The 12,870-nt window shown below is 39.6% G+C and overlaps 1 protein-coding gene across 2 annotated transcripts in view; it reads right to left on the bottom strand.

Annotated features, from left to right (window-relative positions):
* The window catches only part of LOC133474361 (CUB and sushi domain-containing protein 1-like), a 570,296-nt gene that overhangs the window by 245,704 nt on the left and 311,722 nt on the right, over positions 1-12,870 (bottom strand). For both annotated transcript variants that reach the window (XM_061765990.1, XM_061765991.1), the window contains exon 4: positions 1,545-1,739. In XM_061765990.1, coding sequence (XP_061621974.1) covers positions 1,545-1,739 — 195 coding nt within the window. The remainder of the gene's footprint in view (positions 1-1,544; positions 1,740-12,870) is intronic.

Genomic DNA, 12,870 nt, shown 5'->3' with positions numbered 1-12,870 from the left:
CCAGAACAGCATTTTTTTTTTTTCTTTACCCCCCAGTATATTGTTTAAGAGGCGGCACGTTGCACCACTGTTTCGCACATCTGCCTCACAGTTCTGAGGGCGGGGGTTCAAATCCCGGCCCCGCCTGTGTGGAGTTTGAATGTTATCCCCGTGCTTGCGTGGGTTTTCTCCGGGTACTCTAGTTTCCTCCCACATCCCAAAAACATGCATGGTAGGTTGATTGAAGACTCTAAATTGCCCGTAGGTGTGAATGTGAGTGTGAATGGTTGTTTGTTTATATGTGCCCTGCGATTGGCTGCTGACCAGTTCAGGGTGTATCCCGCCTCTCGCCTGAAGACAGCAGGGATAGGCTCCAGTACGCCCGTGACCCCAGTGAGGACAAGCGGTACAGTAAATGGATGGATGGATGGATATTCTTAAAGCTTCAGTACATAGCATCAGTCGCCCCCTAGGCTGGAATTCTGCCATTGCTGGAATAACGGAGCCATTGCATTGATATAACGTAGGCTATGCCTAGCCCCCACCTCACCACTGTGTGATTGCACAACATTTGTATTGAAGGACAGCCGGTGGGGTAAAGAAGTCTTCAGAGAATGTAATTATTGTATGATTATTTTCTGTAAATGCAAAATAATATGTTTAGTTAGATTTTTACAAACGAGAGACTGCCCAGTGTTAGGTAAAATGTCTTATTTCCGGTCTGTCATTTGTGGATTATGCATGTAGGATTGAAGTAAAATAAACATTTGAGGCTTAGTTTTCCTGGGGAAGTTACTCTCTGTTTTTTGTCATGTCAGTTTAGAACACTGATATTAATCCCAGACAGATTTGAAAATTTTCATCACATTTGAGCCTGATTAAAGGAAATTTATTTTAGGAGGTTTTTCCATATTATTATGCAAGTTTTTACAGTATGGGGTAAAAGAAGGTTCTTTCTGCTTAAGAAAAATGTGGAAATGTCAATAAAATCATCACACTGTTTTTCATTACATACATCTTTATGACTACAAATAGATAAAGGCTTTTATACCTCATATACTGCAAATGTGGATATATGAAACCTTACTGCAAAGTACGTAAAGGGATTTAAGAATACGGGGCATCAAATCACACTTGAAGACCTAATGAAGCTGAACCAATAAGAATTTTGCAGAGATTGCACCCTGAGACTCTAAATCCTTCTCTGAGATTGTTCACCCGTTTCTTTGCCAGAAACATCCACAAGTTTCTTGTTGTTTGCACACTAATTAACCATTCGAAGAGCTTTGCGTCGTGATATGGGACTCCATCTGATTCATAGAATGGTTTGTTACATAGTTTAAACAAGGCTTTACTGTGATTTTAGGTAATCAATACACAGAAGCTTCTTATCCTTCTCCAGCCAGTGACCTCATGATTTGGCCTCTCCATTCTCAAGGACCATGCAATTAGTTTTACGCAATATTTCTGGAGATAAAGTTTCCTCATGAATTACCAGCAGGTAGACAGCATAAGTGCTTATTTCAGTCAAGGCTGAGAAATAAAGAAAGGCAAAGTTCTCTTACCTCTACAAAATGGTGAAGGGAAGTCCCACTGTGCTCCACTGCCCGGTGATACGATACATGTGAGGACATTATGTCCCTCCAGGACAAAACCAGACTCGCAGCTGTAACGGATCTTGTCCCCAATGTTGTAGCGCGCACCATGGATGACTCCATTTGGAATGAGTCCGGGGGTGCCACATGTATGGCTGGGCAGGACTGAAACGAAATTTCAAGAACGGTTTAGTGATTGCATAATATCAAACAATTTAACTTTTGAAAAAAATATTGAGTCAAAACACCAGAAGTATCAATCTGCCATTGGCTTCATAATCATCCAAAACTTTAGAAATATTTTGGGAAATGTCTGAATATTTCATTTGAGAGCTTTTGAAATGCCCGAAGAGATCTGTGTTCCTCCCCTTCAGATGAATCAAATTAACAAGATGATGTATTTGACCTTTAATTAAAAAGGTGATCTCATTGAGATCAGAGATCTCTTTTGCAAGAGAACTGGCCAAGATAGCAGCGTGGAATTACAGGAACATAAAAGGGGAAAAGAACTGAGTAAAAGCAATGTAAAAATAGAATAAAAGAAAGAGAGAGAAAAAAAACAACAACTGAATAAAAATAACTTAAAAACATTACAAACAAGGTAAAAAGGATAACGTGACTTGTTCATCAACACAGCTTAAAGGAATATGTATTGGTAATGTGTCCTGCGATTGGCTGGCAACCAGTTCAGGGTGTACCCCGCCTCCTGCCCGATGACAGCTGGGATAGGCTCCAGGACGCCCGCGACCCTAGTGAGGAGAAGCGGCTCAGAAAATGGATGGATGGATGGATGTATTGGTAATGCTTATACTGTATCTGTATTCATAACTAATAAATCAATTATACATAATTTATCTAGCACTATGTTCTGGATGTATTCTTAACATAGTCACCAAGATTTTTATGTATTATTATTATTATTATTATTTTGTTTTACAATAACAAAACAGATAAGGAATAAAAGAAATACAATTATGTAAAAATAACCAGAATAGAAAATAGAAAAGAAAAGCATAAAGATAGGACATGGATAGAATTTACTTACTATGGTGGTCTCGAGTTATGGTAAGGGGGGTATTTGTTTCATGTGCATCCTTCCAGCAAATAATTGAGATAAAGTATCTATTAGAGTTCCACTATTTGAAGAAATACCATAAATACATGCAATCTTCCCAAAGCTCTTATTGGAATGATTACACAGTATTTACAAAACGTCCATACAACCATTTAGCCCAGTTATAATGTTAGGGCCACTGCAAAACAAATACTAACAAAACAAAAAAAAAAAGGTATGATATTTGGTTGTGTTCAAAAGTATTCTAATTATTTATTCTTCATGAGCATGTGTTGTCACCAGTTGTTGGATGACACAGTGGCAGCAGCTACAGGGAGTTTGTGTTCTAACTGGGCCAAAAATCAATCTGCGGCTGGAGCCAACATGCCTCGGCTCCACAAAGAGGGCAGCAACACGGTCAATGAAATACCAACCTGGAAAAAATCCACAGATTCTAACCCTGGTGTACACAGTGTGTTATGTGTGCTTGTACAACTAGAGCGTGTTAACTTGTTGAGTGTGTAATGTGTATCTAAATGTCCTGTTGTGTGCGTGACTGTGTGTATAAAATAAAGCCTGTCTATATTTAAGGGATACTCAGTTTAATCGGTTGGCTGTTCCAATTAAACACTGGCATGGTAATTAGACAAAGCTTCACCATGAGACCCTGAGAACTAGGACAGGAAGAAAAAGAGGGGCGAATGGTGAGGAAGATAAGTTGTCAAGAGGGAGGAAAGAGGAGAGCAACAGGAGAGACCAGAGATGAAGAGATGAAAAGGAGGCGAAAAGGAAGAGACAGCTCATCAGACTTAGCTCAAATGGAAAAATGTGCATTGAAAGGGATTGCTGTGGGCCCAAAACATATGTGTACAGTAGAGTAATATAAATCAATACAGGCCTATACCATTGTGTCCTAAAGTCTTCATGCCATCACTGTTGTTGTTGTTTCAGTGACCTTTTTCACAGGAAGACACCATAAGTGGGGTCTAGGACATTCCATTTTAATAAGTTACATACTGTATCGTTGCTGTCGGGCGGAAACGTCTTATGTCCAAATATGATCCATTTCATATTACATATTACAACTCTAATCTACGCTACTCCCTGCTATGTCCCCACATCATCCTTTTTATGCATTGGTAACCAATTTAAAGTGTGACAAATAGCATGAGAACAAATCTATTAAGTCTTTGGAACGCTCAACTGTCTGAGAAGCGATATAAAACTCCCCGTCTTCCTTCATTTTGTGGGAGCCGTGCGCCATTAGATTGGAAGTCTGGAAGTTTATTTTAGACAGTACAGAGTGAAAATGGTTAGGTGAGATACATTTGAGTAAGTCTGTTTTGTTTAAAATACATTTTGGTAATGCTTCAGTGCAGAAGGAATTGGTCAACCACGGAGGTAAGTGCCTGCTCCACTGCATGGCACAAATACAATTGAGAAAGAGTTTGGGAAGATGACGTAACTACAGTCCTTTGCTTTTGTGAAGTACTAAAGGCTTTTAGTCTGGTCGCGGTCTCGGCGTCGGCGCAGACTTTGATGTGGACAGCTGGAGCTGGCGACATGCTGCCTTCCATTTGAATCGATGACAGCGTAATAAATTAGTTATTGAACGTGATGTTGGGGTGGTTCGAAGGGGTACGTGAGGTATAATACCAACTTGAACGATGCGGTGTTCGGTAAGTTATGCAAGATGGGGTTATTTTTATTTGCATTTTGGAGATGCAAGGAATCCGATGAGCGATGATAGAGCCTTTATAGGATTGCTTAAACACTAAATCTAATGGTGACCTAAGACAATACTGCATTTACTATACTGTATATACTTGAGGACAGGCTAAATGACATTAATTGTATGAAGTCAAACATCTGAGCGGAGTTACGCACACTCAGTTGACCAACCATCGCCTGTGCCAACATGGCGCCTGCTTCACTCCAACAAACTCAAAGCCCTTACGGCACCGAGTGAGGCTGGGACGAGACAATAAATGGACTCGTGTCTCAGCCAAGTGATTAGTCACACGTCGGTGACCATACAGCCTTGTGTTTGCCAGACTGCTGTGTTTCAGGCAGTGCACAGCACAAAGGTAGTCCCTCATTTAGGCCAGTGTCTGTTGTTTTGTTGCCCACTCGAACCCATTTGGATGCCCCTCCCAGGTGGATGCCCAGGGACACCGCTCGCATCTTTGTACGCCACTGGTCACAGTACAACAATAATGTGCCCAAGTACATAATGTTACATTATGCTAATTCCATTCTGACAGTGTCACTCCAGATTGATCATAATTACCTTGGTAAAAGCCAAATTTCTGGTCCACATCTTGCACTATATTATTAGATGCAGTTTTACTGAACAGGGTGTCCATTGAGTGTAGGCATCTCTACTTGTACAATTAAAATACAATTTCAGTGAAATACAGCAGCGTAGTGCGTGAGTGCGCATTGCTTTGGTGAGTTAATAAGAAAGGAACAGTATTGCTACGCATGTGTAAAAATTCTAAATTCCATTGAATTTGAATACGTTTTTACTGTGTTGTGAGAATGAACAATGTAGTATCTTTTGTGTTTCTCCCTGTGGGACGTCCATAGCCTGAGGACACTTTGTGATGCTACTACAGCTCAGTATGAAGCAAGAGGTAAATTATAAAGGTGAAGAGAAAACTTTAAGACAGAAACAAATCAATTAAGGATTAAGGGAGTATGAGATAAGAGCGAGCAGACTGTACTGGATTTTAATAGTAGTTATAAAGATATTTTCAAGTGTCACGGAACATGTGGGTGCACATCTGCCTCACAGTCAGAGATTTCACATTCTACCATTGTTAGTGTCCTAGAATATAGTTTTTTTTTCATTATTATTATTAGTAGGCACTATATAGATGAAACGATAACCCGGCAGACAAAATTCAACCCCACACAATCAACAAAAAGATGACTTTACATTTGAATCCATCTCATAATGTACAATACAATGTACAATAACCACAATGTAACGCATGTTTGGGTGTGATACAGTTATAAAGATTCTGGCAGTTCCTTTCAGACAAATAATCAACCTGACTGGGGTCATCTGCAGTACCACCACACTTTTCTTTCTCTAGGTATAAATATAAGGTGACGCATATTCGCAAAGCACATGCTAAAAATGGCTTAGCAAACAGCTTTTTGAATATGCTTTTACGGAAACACTGAGGCAGTTGCCGCCGGGTAAAAGCCAACCTGCAACCTGGATGCCTTCTTAATGCAGTCACCCCACAGCACATAACACATGAAAAGGCAGGGCCATTCTACATGAGTAAATCTGTCAAACTAAGCCAGCAGAGGAGCAATTATCGCCTTTTCATGGTTTTTGGTGTAATCATTGGTGGAGAAGGTGAATGCAAGGAAGTCAATCAAGTCAGGTAAGTCATTATCGAAAGCTTATATCAACACAGTATATATGTTTTTGAAAATGTGTATTTCTATACATTTGGTAAACTGCTTTACCATCATAACATTGAATGAAAAGTAACACATCGTCTTGAAAACTAAGCAGCTAGAAAACAATGGCAGAAGAGAAAGAATGTCATTTGTAATAAGCAGCAAGGACACTAGGTTGAAAAATACAATGCTGACCTGGACTGACTTTTATACCCAGCCATGTACGTAAAGCTTGGCTTTTGGGGATTTTTCTCTTTTTTTGGACAAAGGCTTCACAAATGCGTTGTTTAAGACTATACACTGATAAATAGCAAAAACTACTGATTTGACCTTCATCTTTTACCATTTTGTTTTAACATCATTAAAAATAATGTCCCTGGATAGGTTGAAGCAAAGTCTGGACACACTGAGCTCACCACACTGCTTTATCATTGGTTAAATAGGCATCACAGGGTTTATAGGCACCATGTTGTTACACAGTGTCTACATTTCCCTGATAGGCACACATAGTCTTTCTGGGTTTCTTTGGAAAAGATACAGCCACACAACAAACCATTTGGACAAAAATCCAAAAACCAGACTAAGCCACCTCAGTTAACCGTATTAAGCTTTACACGATCAGGATTTTTGGGGCCGATCACTGATCAGCAAGTTTAAAAAAGTGATAACCGATTACCAATCCGATCACAAGATGGAGCGATGTGTCTATTTGACACATTGACATGTACATACTTGTGTACTGTCTGACTTGTTCATTTATTATATATACTTGTGTACTGTATACCGAGTGCTGTATCTTCAAAGTTATTCTCTTGCATTTTAGACAAAAGTTAAAACATCAATGACCTCGAGGGGGCATTCAAGGATTGGCCACTGACATAACTTTTTGTTCAAATTAACATTACAACATGACAGCTATAATGGGTGCTAACTTATTGGAATTAAATTACTTTATTGCAATTCAATCACTTTAATAAATACTGTTAATGACATGCTTACTCTAACTTTCTCACTGTCCCGGTTATACGGACGGGTGTTCTTCAGAGTTTGCGTCCGTTTGGCTTTTCCTTCACCCCCCCCGTTGGTTGAACGCGGCACGTTCCTCCTCGTGTGCATTCTTCAGGTGCCCGATCAAATTTGTTGTGTTGAAGCATTTAGATGTTGTTCCCCATGACGTACTTCAGTTGGGCACAGACTGCAAATAAATTGTCTTGTCTGAGACACCGCAAAATAGTCCCACACCGATGACGTGTTTTTTCACCGACAACATTGAAAAAACTTGATTGGTCGTCAGATAGTTACAGTACTGCGCCACAAGACATGTGATAAGGCTAAAAGTAAACTAGCTTTTGGATTCATACGCAACGGTGACGCGGAGTTAACTGTCTTGTGCGGAGCCGATCGATGACGTCATTGATCGGATCGGCGAACTATGGCATGAACGCCGATCAGCATAAAATGTTAATTATTGGCCGATACCGATCACACCGATCAGATCGCCGTAAAGTCTACTATGTATTAGTTTTAAAATGAAAATATAGTGGCTATTTATTTTTTAAATATGAGGCTGTTTCTTTATGGTGAGTACTAGGTCGTCGCTGTCAAATATTGCTCACATTCAATTGTTTTCGATTGTTTCAGCATATTAGAAATTAACTCGTACTGGACGTACTTCCGGCGGTACGGTGAACGACTGGTTAGAGCGTCTGCCTCACAGTTCTGAGGACTGGGGTTCAATCCCCGGCCCCGCCTGTGTGGAGTTTGCATGTTCTCCCCATGCCTGCGTGGGTTTTCTCCGGGCACTCCGATTTCCTCCCACATCCCAAAAGCATGCATGCTAGGTTAATTGCCAACTCTAAATTGCCTGTAGGTGTGAATCGGGCTGCGAATGGTTGTTTGTTTATGTGTGCCCTGGGATTGGCTGGCAACCAGTTCAGGGTGTACCCCGCCTCCTGCCCGAAGATAGCTGGGATTTGCTCCATCACTCCCGCGACCCTTGTGAGGATAAGCGGCTCAGAAAATGGATGGATGGATGGACGTACTTCCGTCTTAGCTGTGACGGCATGTTTACGTTTATTCAAACCACATAAAGCAACCAAAAAAACATAAAAAGGCATGTATTAAATATATAATTTCATATTGTTTAACATTATGCACTAGTAAGATTCATTGAAGTGAACTGACCATGAATACTGGTAGGAATAAGCTGACAGTAAGATAATGCAATTATACGGAACCATGCTGGTATTATAAGGTGGGTAACAACATAGTGCCCGCCCACATACAGTAGCTGGCCAAATTTTTTTTATATACAACTTTGGGTTGAAGGAGATTAATGTAAGTGTGTGACTGTATGAGCATGTTATATTTGCCATATTTGCTCTGATATAGAACAAATAAATAGCCTTTATGCCAACACTGTAGGCTTGCAACATGAAATCAGTAACTCTTCCAAGACTGAAAAAAGGTAGAAATTGAATAACAAGGTTTAAAACCATTTGCATAATCTGTGTAACCTGCCATAAATCAAAGTTGGAGCAGATGTTGTGTTAAATCTACCCTCATTCGCCTTTCGCTGGTAAAAATCACAAAAGTTCATGTTTGGTTTCCCAGGGCTGTAAAGTTAACACCAAGCAGAACCAGAACAAATGTCAGACTCAGAGCACGTTTTCCCGAACTGGGATTTGACCAGATGTAAGAGACAATTTATCTTTCAGAATGATTAACACCTTGCCAGACTGGAGCTACACCGCAATCGTTATTACATGGCTTAGCACAAAATCCCTCGCAAAGAAAATCATCTCGAAAACTTAAACATTTTTCTCTCTCTTTCTCTTGCATTCAACTCATTGAGCATGTAAATTTCAAGTGCCTAATAAACTACAGTATATCCATAGGAAACTACAGTATATCCTTATGCTATCATCTAAAATTCAGATTCTGTGATGCTCTGCTGTGACGCTTAGCAGAAAAATCTATTCTAAAATCTAAATGTCGATACTTTTGATACTTCACTCATTTGAGACAAAGTACATCATTTACAGGAACGCAGTGGAAAGCAACTTAACTACTGCCCTAACCCCTAACCTCTAACCTGGTGGGTGTGAACTCAACTTGCTTGTTGTCAGACGCCAACAGTGTTTGCTCACGCTAATTGTGTCATCCAACAAAAACCTTTTGCAGGTCTGCTTATCTTTTGGATTTGATATAGTGTGATACACTATGTCACATGAAAGTTCTGACGTCAAAGGAAGCTACAGAGAAATAGGCAGATAATCAAATATTTAATCCCATGCTTGATGGGTGGGTAGGTACTCCAGAGACCCAAATATTTATATAAATGCAAATAGATTCATAATACAGTTTGTAATAATTCCGTTTTAAATGAATGCTTCTCCGACAATTTTTGTCAAAACTGAACATTACATTCTTTGTAAAGGCAGAATATTTGACATCGTTCTTGCGTTGGATATTTTGTAACATTAAATAACTAATTAATATTACTCCAATTGTAAATATTTACCCTGGCTCCCAGTCAGCTAAAGGATGGACTTTAAAGTTTTGCTTCTTGTCTACAAATCACTGAATGGAATATAAACCCAGTATGGCTCTGAGAGCTGCAGACTGAGGTCAAACAAAACACAGTGAAGCAGTATTTAGCTATTATGCTGCACACAAATGGAATAAGTTGGCAACAGAAGTGAAATAAGCCCCACGTTTTAAATCCAGGTTAAAAACTGTGGGGGGGTTTTCCACCAGGAAAACGCTAAAGTTTTTTTTATAACATTTAAAGATTTAAACATTTTTTAAATATTTTTCTTGCACCGTACATTTGTTTAGTAATTTTAGATGTGTTTTATTTCTGTACTTTGTTTTTAAATGTCTTTTGCGCTTTGTTTTTTAAATGCTTTTAATCATGTAAAGCCCATTGAGTTATCTTGTGTATGAAACACACTTTATAATTAAAGCTGGCTAATTAATTACCAGTATGGGGCACAGTGAATGAATAAGAGTTTCCAACAAATCGACGTGAATGCTCACAATTTGAACAGACAAAAATAACTTCTCTCCACTCTCAGATTTTTAATACTAAACAAGCCTTGTTATTGTTAAACCTGAGTTCATTCAGAGCGCTCAAAGGCTTTAGGGAGATCATCCATTGACACCGCATGGGTGTGCAGAGATGTTGGAAATATGCCAAAGCGCGAGAGCTAAATGGACTCCTCGACATCAATAGTGCTCCCAAGGAGTAAATGTACAATGTATAAACATCCTCACTGGGACTTTCCGCTGGTACATCATATCACTGACAAAACCAACCTGAACAACCTCGGCTTACCAAAAAGTGTATTGACAGTGGTATGACATCTTCAGCCCTACCACCTGTTAAAAGCTTAGCTCTTTTTGTCTGAAAATGTAATGTACGAGACTTGATGCGAGACAATGAACAAAGTTTTGTGAGCACATCACCTCACAACACCTTTGCTCTTGAACAGAAACACACACCTGACATGCAGGGTTATTAACAGCTCTATTACCAAAACCAATTACAGTACATCACGGTTGCATCTTGTACAACAGAAACAAGATGTGAGAAGGTAAATATGACAACGATGTTATTGTACATTTGGTCTGTTTAATACTAACCAAACTTGTCAGTTTTTGAGTACTCGTTTTATATTTGATACCCAGCAGTGAAGAAGGGCAGTTACTGTATTCCGTGGACTTCAATCAGAGTTTATATTGTAGAATCACATGTACGATGGTAAACAAGACCAAAGGATTAGCAGTCTAAAGGTTTCTTTATACTCCCACGGACGGTGACCGCGCTGACGTCACTGCGGTTATCCCGTGCGCAGTTTGCCTTTATACTCGAGCGTAACCCACGCGCGCTGTTTTGAAAGTGTGCTGCAGTTCTCCTCCAAGTCGAGGTTGTCGCTACAGCTGGTCTTGGCTAGGACGCCACAGTTTCCACTGCATTTTTTGGCCATTTCCGGGAGCCGTTTTTCATTTCCTTTCTGTAACAGGGAACAAAGCAACAACAATGGCGATCGTGGAACAGTGCCTGCTAGAACAAATGGACCTAAATGACCAGATGATACGTTTAATCATACTGCAAAATTGATCGAGAAGGCGGCGGCATAGGTGCTATGTGGAACCGGGAGGAACACTGATTACATAATCACAGCATGTGACTAAAACGGACCAATCATGAGAGATGATCTCCGCGGCATTCTACGCGCAGCAACAATTTTTGCCGTGTGCATGTCAAGTGACGCAGCGGGGCCGCGCGGGCCAATTCCTCGCTCACTTGATGCAATGCGGGTGTTGTCGTTGCATATAGAGGCCTTAACACAATGCATTCAAAGTGGCTGCCTAGTGCCTATTGTTGTAACCTGAGCAGCGTGTAAAGGCTACATTACTGTGTTACCACTACACTGTAAATGTATTAAAATGTCCTAACAATGGTTTCTCTATGTTCCCTTGGTGGAAATATATTAGCAGGGCAAGTGACATTTCCAGCAGTGCTTCTCATCAATCACCCACTAAACAAAGTAATCACTGTAGCAGCCACAGTCTGTTAAACACCCACCCTGCACAACCTTTCCAGCTAAACTATAGAGCACAGAAAGGGCTCGCTAATATAGAAAGTGGCCCCATTGTGATAGTCAACAGTGGTCACAGATTGACCAGGTGTATATCAGACTTTCGGAGCAGAATGCATAAGTACAGAACAAGGGTGATTTCAGATGTATCTAATAATTCAGCTAGACATTTATTCTATTACTGAACGTGATTCCAATTACTAGAGTGTTTGAAATTAACACTCTAACCAGCTAAATTCAAATGCATAATATGCTAAAATAATTCTAAGAGTGGTTGAGACATTTTTTTTTAACAATGTCAAAAGGTTCACGCACAATAGACAGTCACCTCTTTCATATACACTGAGTGGGTAGCACAGAATGGGATGTGGTGGATGTTACTGTTACATCTCTGCACATCAATTAACACTCATTTGATTAATGAGGGCAATTATCATGTTTTTATATATTATGATGGACTCTTTAGGCCAGCTGTCCAGGTGATATGCTACCTGTGAATCATCCAATAATTGGGTTATCACATACAGTAAGACATTTAATATATAACATTGAATTGTATTTATTTATTTTTCTCCTGGGAAGGGGTGAACATATTGCAGCAGTCAATCAGTGGCTGCAGAGAACAGATGCTGTCTGTTGCTTCTAATGTTAAAAAATGTATGTACGAGCTATTGTACCTTACTGATGTACATATATCATTTTGACATACTTAACGCAAAGCAAAGCAAAACAAATGTATTTATATAGTGCATTTCATACACAAGGTAACAAATCAATGTGCTTTACATGATTAAAAGCATTTAAAAACAAAGAAAAAAACACAAACATTTAAAACAAAGAGAAAAAAATAAAAATTAAATTAAAACAGCGTACAGTGCAAGAAATATCATTTAAAAGTGGAAATGCTCTAAAAAGCATGGGGAAAAAGAAGAGTTTTTAAACTGAACTTAAAAACATGCACACTGACGTCACTTCTGTTGACAACGTATTCCATTTGTGTGCAGCATAATAACTGTGTGTCATCTGCATGGCTATGATAGTCAAAAGTAAAGTTCTGAAGAATTTGACCCAAGGGTAGCATATACAGGAGGGGTCCAAGAACTGACCCTTGAGGGACCCCCATTGGTCATTGCCATTCGATGAGATTGAACACTTTCAATGGTTACAAAATAACTCCTTTCCTCCAGGTAGGACCTGAACCATTTAAGGCCTGTTC

Source organism: Phyllopteryx taeniolatus, chromosome 2 (assembly GCF_024500385.1).
Source record: "Phyllopteryx taeniolatus isolate TA_2022b chromosome 2, UOR_Ptae_1.2, whole genome shotgun sequence".
Classification (NCBI taxonomy): domain Eukaryota; kingdom Metazoa; phylum Chordata; class Actinopteri; order Syngnathiformes; family Syngnathidae; genus Phyllopteryx; species Phyllopteryx taeniolatus.
The sequence above is the reverse complement of the archived record's forward strand: the minus strand, read 5'-3'. Positions and strand labels throughout refer to the sequence as shown.